Source organism: Hemiscyllium ocellatum, chromosome 30 (genome assembly GCF_020745735.1).
Source record: "Hemiscyllium ocellatum isolate sHemOce1 chromosome 30, sHemOce1.pat.X.cur, whole genome shotgun sequence".
NCBI classification, from domain to species: Eukaryota; Metazoa; Chordata; class Chondrichthyes; order Orectolobiformes; family Hemiscylliidae; genus Hemiscyllium; species Hemiscyllium ocellatum.
The window spans coordinates 52379971-52403080 of record NC_083430.1 but is presented as its reverse complement, the minus strand read 5'-3'; the positions used below and the strand labels follow the sequence as shown (position 1 = coordinate 52403080).

The 23110-nt window shown below is 40.0% G+C and overlaps 1 protein-coding gene across 1 annotated transcript in view; it reads right to left on the bottom strand.

Annotated features, from left to right (window-relative positions):
• Positions 1–1681: 1681 nt before the first annotated feature.
• LOC132830042 (interferon lambda receptor 1-like) overlaps positions 1682–23110 on the bottom strand; it is a 34211-nt gene continuing 12782 nt past the window's right edge. Inside the window, exons 3-7 of the mRNA XM_060847503.1 lie at positions 21618–21787; positions 20282–20445; positions 16474–16630; positions 12847–12977; positions 1682–7971 (exon numbers count right to left, since the gene is read on the bottom strand). Of these exons, the coding sequence (XP_060703486.1) occupies positions 7276–7971; positions 12847–12977; positions 16474–16630; positions 20282–20445; positions 21618–21787 (1318 nt within the window). The 3' untranslated portion in view covers positions 1682–7275. The remainder of the gene's footprint in view (positions 7972–12846; positions 12978–16473; positions 16631–20281; positions 20446–21617; positions 21788–23110) is intronic.

Here is a 23110-nt window from a genome sequence, read left to right as displayed (position 1 = left end):
CTAGTCTCTCCTGTTAGTGTAACCAGCTTATCCTTATCCACTCTATCCAGGCCTTTCAGTAATCTAAGTTTCAGTGAGATTGCCCCTGTTCATTCTTCTAAACTGCAACAAATACAGATCCAGAGTCTTCAACTGCTCCTTAAGATAACAAGCCCTTCATCCCAGAGATGGGTGGGGACCTCCTTTGGACAGGAATAGTGTGGTCCCAGCACTGACCTCTACGGAACTCCACAAGTTACCGACTGCCAACCTGAAAATGACCCTTTTATCCTCACTCTCTGCCTCCTGCCAGTCAGCTAATCCTCTATCCATGGTTGTACCTGGTCTTTAACAGCTCTTATTTAACAGCCCCCTGTGCGGACCCTTGTCAAAGGCCTTCTGGAAATCCCAATAGATCATGTCCACTGGCTCTCTGTATCTAACTTGCTCATTACTTAACATATGGACATACTTTCTACATTAATCTTTATAGGTTTTGTTTGTTATCTAGACCTTTCCATTAACCACCACATCCCCTTTCTTTTTTCCTTTACCATTTAACATCTGCCATTTCCTCACCTCTGCTGGGTTGCATTTCTCTTCAACTGAGCCCTTCACTTTGGAGAAGAAAGAGGACCAAAAGCCTTCTGAAAGTACCCACTCCTGTCCCAACCAGAACAGCTGGAACAAAACTGATTAATTCACTTTACCAATGAGGGCAAGCCACAACTGCTTCTCTCCCGGTTTACCCACCCACCATTTCCTGCTTGGTTTCTGCTGGTAGCATTTCTCAATGTGCCTTGATTCAGAATGTCCACTTAGAAATTAAACCCATGTGATTCACTTTATAACTTTGACGGGCAGCATTGTGGCTCAGTGGTTAGCATGGCTGCCTCTCAGCACCAGGGACCCGAGTTTGATTCCAGCCTTGGGTGACTGTCTGTGTGGAGCCTTCTCCAGGTGTTCTGGTTTCCTCCCACCTTCCAAAGATGTGCAGGTTAAGTGGATTAATCATGCTAAATTGCACATAGTGTCCAGTGATGTGCAGGCTAGGTAGGTTAGCCATGGAATGCAGGATTACAGGGATAGGGTAGGGGAGTGGGTCTGGTTACGATGCGCTTCGGAGGGTTAGTGTGGACTAGATTAATTGAATGGTCTCCTTCCACACTGTAGGGATTCTATGGTTGTACGAATGTCCTAACTAACTTAAAACAGATTTTGTCCTGTACCAAAGCGTAGCTGTTTTGCTTCATCTGTCCAAACCAAACTTCATAGTAGATGAAGACACCATAACTAAAACATTCTGTGGTCTCTCTTCCTTCTCATGGAAATTTTCCAGGACAGGTGGCCATTCGGCCCATGCTGATCTCTGAAGACTCTTGTATAATTCACTTTGCTGCTGCCCTCCAAGCTACACCTCACGTTTGTCTCCAACTTATCCTTCAGCCTCGTTTCTTTCCCTCTTAGTCTCTGCCCTGACAACTCATAGCACTGAAGCTTAGTAGGAATAAACTTGGAACACAGTTCAAGTCACCTTATTTTAAAAAATTAACAGATGAGGAGGGGAAACGGGCCATGCTGCAGGTTTACATCACCAGCACACTAAGGAAAAAGGAACAGACCAAAACACACTTTCAATTTTGAGTTTAATATAACAAAAACGTCTGCATACTTACAAAAATATAAAGTTTAAATGAGTCTCAGTACTTAACTCTCGTCGCATTGAGAACAAATGAAAGATAGATCATTAAACATGGCTCACATTTGTCAATAATATGTAGCTAAGCCACTCTGTCTGGTGACATAAGAACATAGTAGCAAAAACAAAATACCATTAAGAGTAACAGAAATTACTGTGGAGTGTATTTACACTCAAATATGCTAACATCAAATTTGTTTCAAAGATAGTGGGGTAGGAAGACATGGAAAACTACAATTTTCCCCTTCTGCACCTTTTGATTGGATTAATTAGATCATTTTCTTCGACACTTTTTCAGCTTTCACTGTAATCCTAGCTGTTGAGGATAAATCCACATTGGACATATGGGAGGCTTTTAAAGGCCAGTTGATCAGAGTTCAGCATCAGCATGTCCAGGTGAGGATGAAAGAGAAGAATGGCAAGATGTGGGAAACTTGAATGACACATTTAATGTTTAGTTGCAAAGATTAAAAGCAGCATATTAAGATTTAGGGAACGGAAATCAAACAAGGCCCTTGAGCAGTATAAAGGAAGCAAAAAAACCAAAACAAGGTATTAGCAGGACCAAAAGGGGCCACGAAAAGTCCTCGGCAAGTAGGATTAAGGAGAATCCTAAGACATCTTATACATATCTTAGGAGGAAGAAGGTAAGGAGGAATGGGTAGGTACTCTTCAGGACAAAAGAGCAAATTTGCACAGAGCCAGAGAAAGTGGGTGAGGTCCTTAATGAGTACTTTGCATCAGGATTCACCAAGGAAGATATGGTGGATGGTAAGATGAGGGAGGGGTATATTGATATTTAGGGGGTATATTGACATTAGGAAGGTGTTATTGGATATTTTGATGGATATTAAGGTAAATGACTCTCCAGTCACCTCATGGCATCTATCCCAGGATACTGAAGGTGGTAAGGGAAGAGATTGCTGAGGCCTTGACAGGGATTTTTGTATCCTGTTTAGCCACAGGCAAGGTCCCAGAAGACTGGAGAATAGCCAATACTGTTCCTTTGTTTAAGCAGGGCAACAGGAATAATGCAGGAAATTATAGGTCAGTGAGCCTTACATCAGTGGCAAGGAAATTATTGGAGACAATTCTCAGGGACAAGACTTACTTGCGTTTGGAGAAAAATAAACTTATTAGGGGCATTAAGTAGGGAAGGTCTCGTTTCCCAAACTTGATTGGGTTTTTTTTGAGGAATCAAAGATGATTGTTGAGGGTAATGCTGCAGGATGTTGTCCACATGGACTTCAGTAAAGTGATTGATTCAGAAGATTAAGTCACATAGGATCCAGAGTGGCCAAGTTGGATACAAAATTGACTGGTTATAACAAAAAACACAGATGGTTGTGGAGGTGGTTTTCCTGACTGGTAGTCTATGACTAGTGGTGTTCCATAAATATCAGTGCTTAGATTTCTGTTGTTTGTAGTATGCATAGTGGCAAGATTAATAAGTTTGCAGACGACATAAAAACTGGTGGAGTAGTGGATAGTGATGATACAGCAAGATACAGATCAGTTGGAAAGCTTGATAGAGGAATAACAGATGAAGTTTCACCCAGAAAAGTATAGCTGTTGCACTTTGGGAGGTTAAATGCAAGAGGAAAGTATACTGTAAATGGCAGAAGCCTTAGGAACATTGATATACAGAGGGATCTTGGGGTCCAAGTCCATAGCTCCCTGAAAGTAGCATCACAAGTAGATAATGTGGTAAATGCAGTGTACAGCATGTTTACCTTCATCAGTCAAAGCGTGGAGTATAAAAGTTGGCAATCATGTTGCAAATGTATAAGATTTTAGTTAGGCCACATTTGGAGTATTGTGCGTAGTTCTGGTCCCCAGATGATGGTAATGTTGAGCCTTTGGAGTGCAAAAGAGATCCACGGGATATTGCCTGGATTGGAATGTATTAGCTACAAAGAGATTTTGGACAGATTTGGAATTTTTCACCAACTTCAGAGACTGAGTGGCAACCGTACAGAAGTATATGAAATTATGAGGGGCATGGATAGTCAGAACTCTTTTCCCCAGGGTGGAAAGGTCAAATACTTGAGTGCATAGGTTTCAGGTGAGAGGGGGGAAAGGATATGTAAAGGAGTAAAATGTTTTTTAAAAATGCATTTTATTTTTAAGTAACATACTAATTTATGATGTTAATTGAATGAACGAGTGTATATATTCAAAGAAGCATTCAATCAAAAGATGATGAGGAAAATCATGCATTTATTTTCTATTTGTTTAGATTAGAGTGGTGCTGGAAAAGCACAGCAGTTCAGGCAGCATCTGAGGAGCAGTAAAACCAATGTTTTGGGCAAAAGCCCTTCATCAGGAATACAGGCAGAGAGCCTGAAGGGTGGAGAGATAAATGAGAGGGGGGTGGGGGTGGGGAGAAAGTAGCATAGAGTACAATAGGTGAGTGGGGGAGGGGATGAAGGTGATAGGTCAGGGAGGAGGGTGGAGTGGATAGGTGGAAAGGAAGATAGGCAGGTAAGACAAGTCATGGGGACAGTGCTCAGCTGGAAGTTTGGAGTTAGGGTGAGGTGGGGGAAGGGGAAAATGAGGAAACTGGTGAAGTCCACATTTATGCTCTAGGGTTGAAGTGTTCCGAGGTGGAAGATGAGGCGTTCTTCCTCCAGGCGTCGGGTGGTGAGGGAGCGGCGGTGGAGGCGGCCCAGGACCTCCATGTCCTCGGCTGAGTGGGAGGGGGAGTTGAAATGTTGGGACACAGGGCAGTGGGGTTGATTGGTGTGGGTGTCCCGGAGATGTTCCCTAAAGTGCCCTGCTAGGAGGCTTCCAGTCTCCCCAATGTAGAGGAGACCGCATCGGGAGCAACGGATACAATAAATGATATTGGTGGATGAGCAGGTAAGCTTTGATGGATGTGGAAGGCTTCTGTGGGGCCTTGGATGGAGGTGAGGGAGGAGGTGTGGGTGCAGGTTTTGCAATTCCTGTAGTGGCAGGGGAAGGTATCAGGACGGGAGGGGGGTTGCAGGGTGGCATGGACCTGACCAGGTGGTCATGGATGGAACGGTCTTTGCGGAAGCCAGAAAGGGGTGGGGAGGGAAATATATCCCAGGTGGTGGGGTCCGTTTGGAGGTGGCGGAAATGTCAGCAGATGATTTGGTTTATGCGAAGGTTGATAGGATGGAAGGTGAGCACCAGGGGCGTTCTGTCCTTGTTACAGTTGGAGGAGTGGGGTCTGAGGGCAGAAGTGCGGGATGTGGACAAGATGTGTTGGAGGGCATCTTTAACCGTGTGAGAAGGGAAATTGTGGTCTCTGAAGAAGGAGGCCATCTTGTGTGTTCTGTGGTGGAACTGGTCCTCCTGGGAGTAGATACGGCAGAGGCGGAGGAATTGGGAATAGGGGATGACATTTTTGCAGGAGTTAGGGTGGGAAGAGGTGTAATCCAGGTAGCTGTGGAAATCGGTGGGTTTGTAAAAAATGTCGGTGTCAAGTCGATTGTCATTAATGGAGATGGAGAGGTCCAGGAAAGGGAGGGAGGTATCAGAGATGGTCCAGGTAAATTCACTCACCCACTATTTTTGTCTGCAACCCAAACCACTGAGATGGTTAGCAGCTGGTTGAGGTGGAGCTCCTCACCGTCCTCGGTCTCTGGAGAGTACAAATGCAAATAGTTCCACACAAAAATGTCCATTTCTGTTGACCAGAGTTGATGCGCTTTACTATCTTCAGATTTAGAGTGCTTCACTCACTTTTGTTTTCACAAGATTCCACAAACTATAGCTACACTAGCTAGAAAGAACTAAAAAGGATATAATACTGGCTTGGTTCAAAGCAGCTTAGCACCATGGTTGTAAATGTTTTAAGTACAGTTTGCTTAACTGATGATCTGGTATCATCTTTCGATGGGTGTTAGATGCATCCACCCAACTGCAAAGGTACCACTGCTGCAATGTTCATGGTTAGGTTTAAATGAAAATCTTACAAACTCACAAAAATATTGAAGATACAGTAAAAATTGAGGGTTGGTTAAGAAGCAGAACGAAGCATATATCAGATAGAGACAGATCGAGTGAATCCTAATAAGAGTATAAAGGCAGTAGGAGTACAGTTAAGAGAGAAATCAGGAGGGCAAAAAGGGGACATGAGATAGCTTTGGCAGATAGAGTTAGAGAGAATCCAAATACATTAAGGACAAAAGGGTAACTCAGGAGAAAATAGGGCCCCTCAAAGATCAGCAAGGCGGCCTTTGTGTGGAGCCGCAGGAGATGGGGGAGATACTATGCATTTTGCATCAGTGTTTACTGTGGAAAAGGATATGGAAGATATCGAATGAAAGGAAATAGATGGTGACTTCTTGAAAAAAGGTCCATATTACAGAGGAGGAAGTGCTGGATGTCTTAAAACACATAACAGTGGATAACTCCCCAGGACTTGTGGGAAGCTATAGAAATGATTGCTGGGCCTCTTGTTGAGATATTTGTACCATCGATAGTCACAGATGAGGTGCTGGAAGACTGGAGGTTGGCGAACATGGTGCCACTGTTTAAGAAAGGTGGCAAGGACAAACCAGGGAACTATAGATCAATGAGCCTAACATCGGTGGTGGGCAAGTTGTTGGAGGGAATCCTGAGGGACAGGATGTACATGTATTTGGAAAGGCAAGGACTGATTTAGGGATAGTCAACATGGCTTTGTGTGTGGGAAATCATGTCTCACAAACTTGATTGAATTTTTTAAAGAAGTAACAAAGAGGATTGATGAGGGCAGAGTGGTAGATGTGATCTATATGGACTTCAGAAAGGTGTTCGTGGTGGAGGGTTGTCTTTCAGACTGGAGGCTTGTGACCAGTGGAGTGCCAAAAGGATCATGCTGGGTCCACTACTTTTCGTTGTTTAAATAAATTATTTGGATGTGAACGTAAGAGGTATAGTTAATAAGTTTGCAGATGACATTAAGATTGGAAGTGTAGTGGACAGTGAAGAAGGTTATAACGGGATCTTGATCAGATGGGACAATGGGCTGGGAAGTGGCAGATGGAGTTTAATTCAGATAAAATAGGGTAAATGTAGGGGAATGGGTCTGGGTTGCTGTTCGGAGGGTCAGTGTGGACTTGTTGGGCCTGTTTCCACACTGTAAGTAATCTAATTGAATCTAATCATAATCCATCCTTGTCCCATCTCAAGCAGCTTTAAATGCTCACTGTTCAAACTGATCCTTGACCTTAGTTCAAAACTTGTAAAATGTTAACTAATTATACAGGAAGATACATCAACACAGCAGCATCTCCGAACTTCGAACAACTCAGATAAAACCTTTGGGGAATGCCTTCTCATTGATGGAAGCCAGTCAACACTCGAATAAGAATACTTCAATTGTCAAAAATATGTAAAAAGCTGTATAAATGTATATATTTATCGTCAAGTATATTGGAAATGTCAAATGTTTTAAAATACTGAACATTTAAGGTTATAACAACCTTGTGAATACCTTTGAAATAGATTCAATGTCCTGTTAAAAATATTCATTCCAATTAGAAAACAATATTAAGATTATGCAAAGTGTTTGTGCAGTATATTGATCAAACACTTCAGATTTACACAAAACCCAAATGAGTGCTTTTTTTCTCGATTTCCCATTACCGCCCTCCAGGCAGCAGTGCAGGAAGACGATAGGTGAAGTCACATGCTTGAAAGTTCAAACCACAATCAAGAAGTGGCTCAGTATCAGACAAAGGACCACAATCCTCATTATCACCAACAGTCTCCTCATCATCATCATCACAACACAGTATCTGGACAGACATCAATGGGACATCACCATTGCTCCTTTGTTCATCACGATCCAGCACACCAGAATCAATAGCATTTCTGAAATGTTTGCTATCAAGTACATCAGAAGAGAAACTAACTGGGTTAGAAACAAGAATGTGAGATGTAGTCTGTGGGGCACATTGTAGTCTGTGATCAGTGTGATCTGATTCCTGGTTTTGTAAGTCAACAGCACCAATAGCAGAAACAGTGAAGAAATTTGCTTTCCGATAGCCTTCTTGGTGCTCAGTATCATCAGGTGTTTCAGCTTTGTCAAACATTACTCCATCAGGAATCCATCGTCTGTCTGTGTAATTACAACATTCAGTTTCCCCATCGCTCTCGTCTGAGTCATCACTATTATGCAAAAAATTGGCTTCTTTCAAAAGATTACTTTCAAGAACAATATTTTGTTCACATATTTCTGGCTCACTTTTTTCAAAGCAAGTAATGATCGACAGCTCACATAAATCTGGTTGAGCAACTGCCATCTTTTGTGTAAAAGTTCTGGGCCACGTGAAATCCTAATAAAAGCAAAACTAGTTTAATGATAAAGCAAAGGATGTTTTGGGTTCATAAAACATTGTTAGGAAAACGAAGCATAAAGGTAACATATAATTTTACTTGTCGCATGTCAAAAAAATCAACAATAAATAATAATTAAGTATTGACATTTTTGAGGATTAGAACACTAATTTGAGAAAACAAACCCATAAAAGCTGTTTAGGCAGTAACCGTCAATCACACTTGGTACAAATTAGAACAATGGAGAAGCTGAATCCATGTCTTTTCCCTGGGATTGGGGAGTCCTGAACTAGAGGGCATATGTTTAGGGCGGGAGGAGAAAGATGTAAAAGAGACCAATGGGGCAACGTTTTCACACAGAGAGAATGGTACGTGTATGGAATGAGCTGCCAGAGGATGTGGTGGAGGCTGGTACAATTGCAACATTTAAGAGGCATTGGAAGGGTATATGAATAGGAAGGGTTTGGAGGGATATGGGCCAGGTGCTGGTAGGTAGGACTAGATTGGATTGGGATATCTGGTCAGCATGGGTGGGTTGGACCGAAGGGTCTGTTTCCATGCTGTATGTCTCTGTGACACTTATCCTGCGAAGAATCTGCATACTCTATACATCAGCTCAGATGTGTCTTTGAGTAGGTTCAGGAACGACCAGCAAAAATAATCTAAAATATTCCAGAAAAGAGCCTTTGTACAATGAAGGAAAGCAGGATATGAAATTAAAAATCATAGATAAATTGAACAATGTACTCAGACTAAAGAATTAAATCTTGAAGGAGAAAGGTAATTAACAGAAGTACAAAAAGGTGTTAATAAAATGAAAGAGGAAATGAGAAAAGAATAGGAAATGCATACAGAAAAAGTGGGAAATACAAAAGAGAAAAAGGAAAAAGAGAAGATGAACTGTGCCAACATATCCTGAAGGAAGTTATTCCTTTAACCTTGGAACATTACACAAAATATTGGCTGATATTTTGATTTTTCAGAAACTTGACTAAGTCCCAAGCTTCTAAAATATTTCATTAATAGAAAAACCAAGAGGCAAAAAGGAGAGGGGAACATAAATAATCATGAGTATCAGAGAGGAATTACTGGGAAAACTAACAGAACTAAAAGCTAACAGGTGCCCTTGACTTGCATCCAAGAGTATAAGAAGAAGTGGCCACAGAGGTAGATGTTACATCAGCTGCAAACGTCCAAAACCCATTGATTCTAGATGGAACACACTGGATTGGAAAGCTACAAATCTAACACCTCTATTCAGGAAGGGGCAGAAAGCAAGAAACAATAGGCCAGTTAACTTAACATCTGGTTTTCGGTAAATGCTGGAGCCTATTATTAAGGGGGTAGTAGCAGGATAGTTAGAAAAGTATGATACAAACAGGTAGAACCAACATGGTTTTGTGAAAGGGAGAACGTTTCGCAAATGTAATGGAGTTCTTTGAGGACACACAAGCAGGTGGTTAAAGGAATAACACTTGACATGATCCCAGAAAGACATTTGATAAGGGGCCAGTCAAGGTGGTGCTGTGGGATACATGAGCATTTACAGGAAATAGTGTTGAAAAAAATGGATAATTTTCTGTGAGCAAGGGAATTACTAGGGAGTGCAACAGCAATCAGTGCTGGAGCCCCAACTATTGGTGATCTATTTGTAGATTATACAAATATAGGTAAGAAAGCAAGTTGTGGGGAGGATACAAAGGGACACAAGTAAGTTAAATGAGTAGACAAAAATGTGGCAGGTAGAGTATAATGTGTGAAAATAGGAAGTAGATCACTTTGGCAAGAAGAATATAAATTAAATGGAGACTGTAGAATGCTGCAGCACAACTGGATCCAGATGTCCTTGTACATAAATCAAAGTTATCATGTGGGAACAGAAAGTAATTAGAATGTTGGCCTTTATTGCAAGGGAGATGAAGTACAAAATTCTTGCCACAACTCTGTAGGAGACTGGTTTGATCATATCTACACTACTGTTTACCGTGTTGATCTTCTTACATAAGAAAGGATATACTTCAATCGAAATCAGTTCAAAGAAGTCCCATTGGGTTGATTCCAGGGATAAAGGGATACCTTATGAAGAAACTTTGAGCAAAGGTGACCCCACAATGAAATATAGATGAATGAGAAGTGATCTGATTAAAGGACAAGTTTTTGATGGCATTTGACAGGGTAGGTGCTAAAAAACTCCTTCCCATCATGAATAATTATTAACTCAGTTGTAAAATTAAGAATATAGCAGCAACGACTGAGCCACTGAATATATTCAAGGCTGCAGTAAGAGCAGTGAAGGCCACAATCAGATCAGCTATGATTTATTGAATGGTAGACCAGACCCGAGAGCTGAATGGCTTATTCCTGCTCCTATTTCTTGGAGGTTAATGAACACCTACAGTGCAGAAAGAGGCCATTTGGCCTATCAAGTCTCCGGAAACCCAAAGAAGAGCATTCTACCCAGAACAGGGCACTCATTGTAGTTCCATAACCCCATATTTCCCATAGTTAATCTACCTAGCCTGCACATTTCTGGATACTACAGGGCAATTTAGGTTAGACTAATCCACCTAACCTGCACATCTTTGGACTGTGGGAGGAAACCAAAGCAACCAGTGGAAACCATGCTGACACAGGAACAATGTGCAAACTCCACAGAGTCACCTGAGGCTGGGATTGAACCCTGGTTTCTGACGCTGAGAGGCAACAGTGCTAACCACTGAGCCACCATCCCCATCTTATGTTCTTTCAATTCAGTGAAAACAGAGCAAATGCTTTTGTAGGTTCACAGATAAAAGGAAGTGTAATATATCGAGTGAAGTTCCAACATCCAAAAATATCTTGTTACAGTTACACTTATACGTTTATACCAAACCGATCCAGATGCTTTTGTTGCAAGGTCTATTTACTGGGAGCAAAATCACATTCTAAATCTCTGCTTAGGTTTACTGAGTCTAAATTAAGTTTCTGGTTAATACAACTGACCAAATCAAGACACGGGCAAAATAAAATTACATTATATACTTGGTTCTGATCCACTTTTCATCCTTAGAGCACATGACCCTGTGTGCAATAATGCTTTTTGTTTTTATGATGAAGTGCCAGTGTTCTTGGGAGGTACACTACCGGGCAATAAAATAGCTGTGTAAGAACAAATTACTCCAGGTGTTGGAGATCAGAAATAAAAACAGAAATTATCTGGGAAATGCAGCTAGCAGCAGTTTTGGACAGGAAAACAAAATTAAAGCTTTGAATCGAATACAACTTCTTCGGAGCAAAGAGAAGCTGGAAAACGTTGGGTTTTCTTTGCTGTTGACAAGGGGAACTAGATGTGAGTGGAACAGATGATGACCAAGCTTGAGGAACAGAACTGCATTTTCTGCTTAGGAAGACTGCAGCCTTCAGGACGCAACATTGAGTTCAACAATGACAGAGCATAAATACAGTGCTCAATTTTGAATACACCAACTCGTGTACTGTTTCCATGTAGTCGTTCTCAGCAAAGCCAAAGTATCTTTGAACGTTCATATCATCCACTAATGCCTATTTTGCATCTATATCTAACCTCTACTACCATTAACAGCCCCTTTATCTTTTGGTCTGGGCCACATCTACTTCATTCACATCTCACTACCGACAACACTAAAACTATCAAAATTAACCCCGTTTGTTCCAAAGAAGAGTAAATAAGACTCAAAATGTAAACTTTGTCTCTCCACAAAAGTCAGACCCCAGTTGCTCTATCAATATCTATTCTTAGTTTTTAATAAGTGTCTCAGTGACTATTGAGTTATGAGGAAATGTTGATGAGGATGCAACAAACTGACTGAACTCCGTAAAATTCTGAAAATGACAAAGTTGACTCAAACAAATAATTCACACCTGAAAAAGCAGGGACTTTAAATAATTTTAATATAATTATATCGGAAATTTTAAGTTCGAAAATAGAAAACTGAGAAGTTACAACTGTTTTAGGACAGGTGGATTGCAGCAATTCAAGGCAGTTCACTGGCAGCTTCTCCACATTGTCACATATTCCTGATAAACTTTCGTCCTCTTGCTTCTCAAGAATCTATCTATTCTGCTTTAAAATTATTCAAGGACTTTGCTCTCACCACCTTTTGAGGAAGAAAGTTCCAAAAATTCTCAAAGCTCAGAAATGAAATCTCCTTATCCCAGTCTTAACTGGGTAACACTCACCTACGTACTGTTCTATATTCTTCAACAGAAAACTACCTTTGCACATGTACCTCGTCAAGACTCTCATGTTTCAATCAAGTTGCCTCTTGCCCTTCCAAACTGCAGCAGATCCAAGCCTCGACTATCCAACCTTTTCTCATAAGAAAACCCACCCATTCCAGCATTAGCCTTATACTTCTTCTCTCCCAATAAGAAAATAATTAATACATTTACATCTTTTCTTAAATAAGGAGACCAATACAATACACAATTCTCCAGATATAGAACACAGAGATCACACCAAAACATAACCTAGGAAATTTATTTGGAGGGAAAGTTTGAGATCTAGTGAAGCAGGTCTGATCCCTTCATCAGAGTGAAAAGCCAGCTGATCTCTGGTTGTTCAGATCCAGCAAGGTGAACCAGCAGGTATGTTCAGTTTCTGCAGCTCGCTAGTGAAATTCAAACAAGGCCCAATTTCAAAAATGGTAAGGCAGGCAGGCAGTGGACACAGCCATTTCACACCTGCTTCATGTGAAGTGTGGAAATAAAAGAGCTGTTTGAAATATAGTGAGCACGTGCATTGGAAACAATAAGAGATAACCCTCTGGACAAAATTAGTTTTTCTGGTTTCTTAAATAAAATGTTGCTGCAATATATAAAGACAACACATAGTATTTCAAATTAGTTATACAAACCAAGGCTGATGGTATTTTCATGTTTGAAGGAATGCAGATTACGCTTTTCACAATCAGTACAGTCACTAAAATTAGAAAGAATGTTCCCAGCACAGGTCCTATTATCCCAAGAAACTTCTCAGTTTGGTGTTCTATAAAAAAAATTAAACATTTATGCCTGCAGCTTTTACTATAAGACTATCAATGTTATTTATTAAATCAGTTAGAAATTATTTTTATAATGGACAAAATTGCTCTTGTTAGTTAAATGAAACAAACTGTTGCTAAATGACACAAAATGCAACTTCATCACAATAAAAATGCTGTTTTCTTGTTGCTTCTGGATTAATTTTTCAGAATGATGCTCGATATCTTAACTTGCCTTTAATGAAGGAAACAACATTTTAAATGTACACACTACAGAATGCACAATTTGTAAAGTTCAGAGAGGTCTGGTGTTTTGGTACATGAATCACAAAAGGTTAGTTGACAAATACAACAAGTGATTAAGGCGTGAAAGAGAATGTTATTGTTTCATGCAAACGAAATGGGATAAAGAAGTGCATGTGCTTTGCTACAGTTGTATATAGCATCGATGAGACCCTTTGGTGTTCTCATTAGAGAAAAGATGTAAATGTTAGATGCAGTTCTGCAAAGGTTCACTCCCCTGTTACCTAGGTGAAATGGTCTGGTGAATAACAGAGTAAGCTTTAACAGGTTGGGCCTCTATCGACTGGAATTTAGAAGAATGAGAGGTGTTCTTTTGAGACCTAAATAGTGCAAAGGCTGAATGTTAAAAGCTTGTTTTCTTTGGGAGAGAGACAAGAATGAGGGAAAGCAATTTAAAACAAAATCCCATGGAGATAACAAGGAAGTTTTTCTCAGTGCCATGAGTCTTTGTAACTTTCTTCCCCAGACAGCTGTGGAAGCAGGGGCAGTGAACACTTTTGAGGTACAGACAGATTGACTCCTTTGTTAGTCAAGAATTTCTAGTTATGGGAGTAGGCAGGACCAAGAAGTTGAGCTCACTGTTAGATCAGAAGCCTTTGAATGGAGTAGCAGGCTTGAGGAGCCAAATGGCCTATGGCGCACTTCATTTGTTTGTGCATATGAACAGTCAATAGCAACTGAACCAGTCAAGTCTTAATGTGTACTTTTCACTGTAGGAAACACTAACTGAGTTTCAGAACACTTGAAAACTAACAAGCTATATTATTTCCAAGAATTCTTCACTTTTAACAAACAGAAAAACATATATGAAAAACTACAAATGCTGAACAAAACAAGATTCCCTTTCCAAGTAGTGGCCATAAAAATATTGGATTTTTGATGCTTTGATTTAGTTTTTGGTATTTCGTAGTCTGCAATCAATGTGGACATTTGTTTCTTATTTTTGAATAACTGGGTTTTTCAGTTGTGTGAAGCTCTTTATCTTTGCTGTTTTAAGAGTTAATTATTTTCATGTTAAAACTAATTTCATCTCGACAGGAGATAATCTATTATTGGGAAAAGACAAAGGTTCAATTTCTTTTGCAAAAGAGAAATTAATGAAAAGCACTTTATGTATTTGAACTTGACCAAAGTGACCAGTCAGATTTGTAGACAAACATTTTTTTATCTGCTTTGCTGTCCATGAGCTGCCTCTTGAACTGCTGCAGTCCATGTGTGGAGGCAATTTCAAGACTTTGGCCCAGTGACACTAAAGGAACGATGATGTGCAAAGAAGGTTTACCAAGATGCTGCCTGGACTGGAGGGCTTGCCTTATGAAGAAAGGTTGAATAAGCTCAGACTTTTCTCTCTGGAGTGGAGGAGGAAAAGAGGAGACCTGATCGAGGTGTACAAAATAATGAGTGGAATAGATAGAGTCAATAGCTAGAGACTTTTCCCCAGGACAGGATTGACTGGTATGAGGAGTCATTGTTTGAAAATATCAGGAGGGAGGTATAAAGGAGACATCAGAGGTAGGTTCTTTATGCAGATTAAATCGCTGCACAACATCGTGGCCAAAGGGCCTGTTCTGTGCTGTACTTTTCTATGTTCTATGTGGTGGAGCTGGTGTTGGACTGAGTGGACAAAGTTAAAAATCTCACATCACCAGATTATAGTCCAACAGGTTTGTTTGGAAGCACTAGCTTTTGGAGCGCTCCAAATAAACCTGTTGGATTATAATGGTGTTATGTGACTTTTAACTAAAGGGATGTGACATATTTCCAGTCAGGATGGTGTGTGGCCTGGAGGGGAACCTGCAGGTGGTGTTGTTCCCACGTTATCAGTTTACCGTGTCCTTCTAGATGGAAGTGATCATGGGTTTGGAAGGTGCTGTCTAAGGATCTTTGGCAAATTTCGACAGTTCATACTTGTAGATAGTATAGACTGCTGCTACTGACTGTCGGGGGTTGAGGGAGTGGATGCAGTGCCAATTAAGCTTCATGGATGTTGTTGGAGCTATCCAGACAAATGGGGTGTATTCTAATGCACATCCGACTTGCAGATGAATAGGTTTTAGGGGTCAGAGGTGAGTTACTCATCACAGTATTCCTAGCTTCTGGCCTGCTCTTGTCACCACTGTATTTATATAGTGAGTCCAGTTAAGTATCAGGTAAATGGTCAAAAGGATGTTGATAGTTGGAGACTCTGTAATGGTAATGTCACTGAATGTCAAGGGGCAGGAGTTAGATTGATCCTTTTAAAAGATGGCAAAAGTGAGGACTACAGATGCTGGAGATTAGTGTCAAGGTTAGAGTGGTGCTGGAAATGCACAGGAGGACAGGCAGCATTCGAGATACAGGAAAATCGATGTTTCAGGAAGGGCTGATGAAGGACTCCTGCCTGAAACGTCGATTTTCCTGTTCCTGGAATGCTGCCTGACCTGCCTTTTAGAAGATGGTTAATGCCTGGCATTTGTGTGGCTCGAACGTTACTTGCCATTTTTCATTCCAAGCATGGATATCGTCCAAGCCTTGTTGCATTTTTAACATGGACTGTTTCCACACCAGAGGAGTTTGTGAATGCCGCGGATCTTTGGTGAACGCTCTCACTTCTAACCTTACCATGGAGGGAAATTGAGGGCACAAGTGACTTGCTGGACACGTGGAGGTGTCAAATTGCAACTAATTCAGATACATTAACTCTATTAATGCCTTGTAGACAAAATATCCTCTTTGAGTAGATGTTCAATGAACGTCAGATATCGGGAGGAACAAAGAACCCGACAAGGAGAACAGTTTTCAATGACCTAACATCGAAAGAAGATCCAAATTAACATAACCACCCAAATGACAGTGAATCCAGAGCAGACTCCTGGCACTCCCAGCCTTGAGTTGAAGCCCGGTATGGTCGGGGTTGGTGGTGGTGCTAGTTGCCAGCGCAGATTGAGTTGAACAGAGTATTATGCTGAATTTTTTAAAAATTTTCTCATTTATTCCTAACATTTTGTACTTTTGTATCTAAGATAGTGTGAAGATCTGCAATGCTGGACTTATGTCTTTAATTTTCTAACTTGATCCTCAGAATTTGTACTGAAAAATCAATACCTAGGTATCTTTCTACATAAGATAGCGCCATAAGTGGCGACTTTTCACTGTACTTACATGAAGACATTTGAAAAGAAAGCTAATGCAGAAAAATGTTATCACATCTATACATACCTTTTGCCTCCAAACTGAAACAAACCGGCTTGGATAAATTGCTAGATTTCTTTAAACTCTGGTAAATGGACTTGGCAGATATGCAATTCCTATAACCATGCAATTCGCTTTTGGCAATTTGCACTGGGTTGTCAAGTTCACTTCGTTTGATTAATGTCTGCCAGAAAGAAAGAATACGAATTTTAAAATCTTTTGATTTACTTTTCAAATTCCTCATTAAACAGATTAACATTAGTACCTAAGACAACAGTGCATTGGAGCAGCAGGAGGCCATTCAGCCACAGAGTCTTCTCCACGATTCAATGAGATCATGGCTGATCTGATAATTTTCAATTCCACATTCTTGCCTTTTCCTTATAAGGCTGGACTCCCACACTGATTAAAAATCTGTCTGCCAAGAATCAGTCATGATCTCTTTGAAGGGAGGAGCATCTGTCAGGTTTATGCCATGCACTCTTTTCTGCACTGGTGCAAAACTCATGATAAATCAATTGTTGAATAGTAAGTTTGTAAAGCAATGCACTACTATAATTTTCCATTATTCAGATAGAAATCCAGTATTCTGTATTTTGGCTCAAGAACAATACAAACAATGTCAAAACAATGGTAAACATAGCATTAGACATCATTTTCTAGTTGAGTAAGCTTCTGAACTTGGCCCATTGTCCAAAAACACTCAGCACATGCTGGTTACTTCACTGGGTATGAAAGGGATAGACTGAAAAAGAAAATGTGAAGCCATCTGGGCCTATTTTCATTGGCTGGCTCAGAATGTAACTGCGAAAAACATGGAAGTAGGAGACACAATTATTCCTACAGTAAGGAAGTGCAATGGACAGAAATACATCAGATGTTAATATGCATTTAATATATTAATTAACATATAACATCTCAGTCTTGGAACTGAATGTATGAATATAAGAACTCAAGCGCATTTTCATATGCACTCACCATATCTCTTGATGTTTTGAATTTGTGGTAAGTCAATCAAACTCGGTCTTGAACATACTCAGTGAGTAAGCAATCAGGACTATATCATATAAGTGCCAAGGTCATGATGGACTTCAGCCTAAGCTTTTAAAAGAGATGTATATGTATGTCAGGAATAAAAGAATGACCAGAGTAAGATTAGGGCCAGTCAAGATCAGTAGTGGGAAGTTGTGCGTGGAGAACAAGGAGATAGGCGAGATGCTAAATGAATATTTTTCACCAGTATTCACACAGGAAAAAGACAATATTGTCGAGGAGAATACTGGAGATACCTGCTATTAGACAAGACAGGACTGAGGTTCATAGGGAGGCGGCGTTAAGTAATTCTGAAAAGTGTGAAAATAGCTATTTTCCTGGGGCCTGATGAGATTTATCCTAGGACTCTCTGGGAAGTTGGGGAGGAGACTGCAGAGCCTTTAGCTTTGATCTTTATGCTATAATTGTCTACAGGAATAGTGCCAGAAGACTGAAGGATAGAAAATATTGTCCGCTTGTTCAAGAAGGGGAATAGAGACAACCCTGATAATTATAGGCCAGTGAGTCTTACTTCGGTTGTGGGTAAAAGGTGTTGGAAAGGATTACAAGAGATAGGATTTATAATCATCTAGAAAGAAATAACTTGATTAGGGATAATCAACACAGTTTTGTGAAGGGTAGGTCATGCCTCACAAAACCTTACTGAGTTCTTTGAGAAGGTGTTGAAACAGGTGGATGAGGGTAAAGTGGTTGATGTGGTGTATCTGGATTTCAGTAAGGCATTTTATATGGTTCTCTATGGTAGACTATTGCAGAAAATATGGAGGCATGGGATTGATGGTGATTTAGCAGTTTGGATCAGAAATTGGCTAGCTGTAAGATGACAGAGGGTGATGGTTGATGGGAAATGTTCATCCTAAGGTTCAGTTATTAGTGGTGTACTGCAAGGATTTGTTTTGGGCCACTGCTAAAAGAGGTTGTAGAAGGATGGGTTAGTAAATTTGCAGATGACACTAAGATCAATGGAGTTGTGAATAGTGTGGAAGGGTGTTGCAGGTTAAAAAGAGACAGATAGGCTGCAGAGCTGGCAAATGAAGTTTAATGTGGACAAGTGTGAGGTGATTCATTTTGGTAGGAGTAACAGGAATGCAGAGTACTGGACTAATGGTAAGATTTTTGGTAGTGTAGATGAGCAGAGAGATCTCAGTGCCCAGGTATATAGATCCTTAAAAGTTGCCACCCAGGTTGATAGAGTCGTTAAGAAGGCACACAATGTGTTAGATTTTATTGGTAGAAGGACTGAGTTTCAGCACCATGAGGTCATGCTGCAGCTGTACAAAACTCTGGTGTGGCTGCACTTGGAGTATTGCATGCAGTTGTGGTCACTGCATTATAAGAAGGATGTGAAAGCTTTGGAAAGTGTTCTGAGGAAATTTACTACAATATTGCCTGATATGGAGGTAAGGTCTTATGAGGAAAGGCTGAGGGACTTGAGGCTGCTCTTGTGAGAGAGAAGGTTAAGAGGTGACTTAATTGAGATGTAGAAGATGATCAGAGGATTAGATAAGGTGGACAGTGAGATCCTTTTTCCTCAGATAGTGATGGTTACCATGAGGGGACATACCTTTAAACTGAGGGGTGATAGATTTAGGACAAATGTCAGAGGTAGGTTCTTTACTCAGAGTAGTAAAAGCATGAACGCACTACCTGCAACAGTAGTAGACTCACCAACTTTAAGAGATTTAAATGGTCTTTGGATAAACAAATGGACGATAATGGAATAGTGTGGGTTAGCTGGGCTTTAGATTGGTTTCACAGGTTGGTGCAACACTGAGGGCCAAAGGACCTGTACTGGCTATATGCTCTATCACTAATGAGGTGATAGAAGCATTGGTGTTAGCTTTCCAAAATTCACTGAATGCTGGGAGAGATTCATCAGATTAGAAATTAGTAAGTATTTAAGGGAGGTAAGCAGAAAACAGGAAACAATAGGACAGTTCGCTTGACATCTCTTGTGGGGATGTTCCTAGAATCAATCAGCAATGAGGTTATAACTGGGTAATAAGAAAAACACAAAGTAATCAGTTAGCATGGTTTTGTGAAAGGTAAATCATACTTAACCAATTGGTTGGAATTCTTTGAAGGAGTAACATGCACTGTGGATAAAGAGGAGCCTGACAGACTGTACATGGGATTTCCAAAAGGCATTTGACAAGTTATCACACAAAAGGTTATTACACAAAGTAATACCTTACATAGAAAACAGCAGTACAAAGATCTGCAGAAAACATGGAGTGTGCACAAGGGTCTTTCTCACAATGGCAGGATTAAATCAGTAGGGTCCTGTCGGAATCTGTTGTACTCTTAACTTTTAACAATTTATATTAATGTTTTAGGTGAGGTGATCAGAACAATTGTGGTTAAATATACAGACAGCACCAAGGTAAGTTGGAAAGTACATTGAGATGACATCAACTATCCATATCCGTCTGCATCTTGTTAAACGAGTGGACAAATCTCTGACAGAAAGAAAGAAAGCTGTGTATTACTTAAAGAACTGCAGAATTTCTGAGGTACGTGGGATCTAGGCATTCTAGTGAGTGATTCACAAGAAGTTATAATGCAGGTACAGGAAATGATTTAAGGTTATCAGAATGTTATCCTTTATTATGTTCCAAAATTAATACTGTGAGGATTCAAATTCCACAACTGTGAATTTCTGTACTGCAATATATGTCAATGTTGAAGAAGTTAAATTTACAATAAAAACCAGGAGGACAAAGCAATTTACTACTATAGCATCATATTAAGACATTACAGGGTTCAATAAACTAATACGTACCCCGACAGGTTCATTCACATCCCAGATTACCACTTCATAGATCAGCTGTTTTAGTAGACATGCATCCAGTACTTCTTTTTTGCATTGTATTAACTTAATTTGGAGATGCACCATTAAAGATTCTTCTTCAAAAACTATTTCCATTTCAGGTGGACCTAGTTCCACTTTGAAGAAAAAAGCATTTTGCAATTTATCAAAATAGTTGCATTTTAGCAACATAGCAATTAACATGTAAGTTTGCTTGCTGAGCTGGAATATTTGTTTTCGGATGTTTTGTCACCATATTAGATAATGTCGTCAGTAAGCCTACGGCCTGCTTTCTATTTATGTGTTTAGATTTCCTTGGGTTGGTGATGTCATTTCCTGTGGTGATGTCATTCCCTGTTCTTTTTCTCAGAGAGTGGTAAATGAGATCCAAGTGAATGTGATTATTGATAGAGCCCAGGCGGGAACGCCATGCTTCTAGGAATTCTTGTGCATGCCTCTGTTTGGCTTGTCCTAGGATGGATGTACTGTCCCAGTCGAAGTGGTGTCCTTTCTCATCCGTATGTAAGGATACTAGTGAGAGAGGGTCATGTCTTTTTGTAGCTAGTTGATGTCATGTACCCTGGTGCCTTGGAGCCTATTTACCACACTCTGAGAAGAAGAATAGGAAATGACATCACCAACCCAAGGAAACCTAAACACAAATGAAAAGCGGGTCATACCACCAGTGCTTCATTTGGAGACTCACTGATGATGTTACCTGTATCGTTATGAAACATCTGAAAACGAACCTTCCTGCTCAGCGAGCAAACCTGCATCCAGAACTTTTACATGAGCTACAAATCTTCTCAAAACTCGTTCACAGCAGTTAACAATTTCAAATTGGATATCAAGGTAGAATTAATATTCCATTCTGGTATTGTTCACCTTAAACAAACAAACCATTAACCAATTAAAATCACTTTAAATAAAACACACTGTTACGATTCCAGTGATGTTACTATTGGACAAGTCAGATCTCAATATGAATCTGGTTTGATCATGTCCTGGGTACTTTTTAATTGATGTGGTGTCCTTCCATTGAATCATAAGCACACAAAGCTGTGCATTTAGTTTTCACATAAAAACCAAAATAATTAAAAATTAAAATACAAGCTAATTCTAAAGCAGGAATTATTTAAAGGAAATGGATTTCCCTTGGCATGGCGACAGTCCTGTCAGCAGGCTACTATTTAAAGGTACGCAGCAGAAATAATTAGTGACAACTGAAGTTTTTGAATGAGACCAATAAAACAACTGTTTAGATAACATACTGACTTAATGCTCCTATGATTTATAATAAACTCTGTACCATCATAGAGGGGAATAAATCCATAAGTTGAAACAACTGGAATTTCAGGTAAAAGGCTTCTCACTCTGGCTTTAAACTCAGAGTAGCAATTTTTAATTGCACACGTAACATCACAGATTTTTTCAGATGGAAACATACAGTTGGCTGGTTCAATCCAAACGTTCTTGGGCCTGAAAGACGAATGAAAACAAAAGTTTATTAATAGATAGTTTTGAATTTTTTTCTATGTTACATTATACACATTAATGTATATTCATTTATTTATTATGCATACTTCAGAGTTTAACCATCACAATATTTAATGACAAAATATTTGCCATGAAGTTTTTACTGGGTACGTTAGAACTTTTAGTTGAAGATTATTGTAGATTTGATGAAGATGCAATGTATTTTCTGGAGGATATAGGATCTAAAACAATCAGTACAAATTGATTCAAAAGAGGAAAACACACAATCAATGAAAGTGACATAAGTGCAACTAAAAATAGTTAACTTCTGAGCAAAAGTCATTCTAAGTCAGCAGTATTTGAAAACAGAGCAGAATAAAATTCTACCACCATTTACCAAAGATCTCACTTCCTTGAACTCCCAATTTCTTCAGGCTATCCTCATTTATGCTCTCGGGTGGAGGGGTACAGATTTGATCTACTTTCATGCTTAGCTCTTAATCTTATCTGTTGTTCAACATGTAAGGAGCAACAAAGATTTTCAACGAGGGCATTCCAATGTGCCTGCTTGAGCTGTAGTTTCCTTTGAACCGTAGAAAGTAGGACAGGAATTGGCCAGGAATACAGCCTGCTATACTATTCACTATGGTTATGACCTACCATCCAACTCAGTATTCCTCTCCTGCTTTCTCCACATTTACTTTGATCCCTTTTGCCAAGAAATATGTCTAACTCCTTCTGGAAAGCATTCAATGGTTTGGCCTCAATCACTTTTTACAGGCTCACCACTCTCTGGGTGAAGGAATTTCTCCTTATCTCAGTATATCCTTAGACTGTGAGCCTTAGTCCTGGACTCCCTGGTCAGTAGGAACATATTTCCTACTAAATGTTATAGGTTTCTATGAGATCTTTCCTCATTCTTTTTAACTCCGATGAATGTAGGTCTATCTGATCCAATTTTTCTACATACATCAGCCCTGCCATCCCAGGAATCACTTGGTAAATCTTTGTTGCACACTCTTCACAGCCAGAACATTCTTCCTCAGGTAAGGAAACTAAAATTGTGCACAATACTCCAGGTGCAGTCCCACCAAGGCCCAGTGCAATGCAGCAAGGCATTCCTGCTCCTCAACTTGAATCCTTGGTATAGAGAGACACCCAGGTTTTATTACATCTCCCCTTTTTCCAAACAATCGCCATTCTGCCTGCTTGTTTTTGCCATCAAAGTGAATAATCACATATTTAACCATTCAACTTGTTCAAATTATAGTGAAGCGTCTCTGCATCCTCCTAACCACACCTTACCACACAGCTTTCTGTCATCTA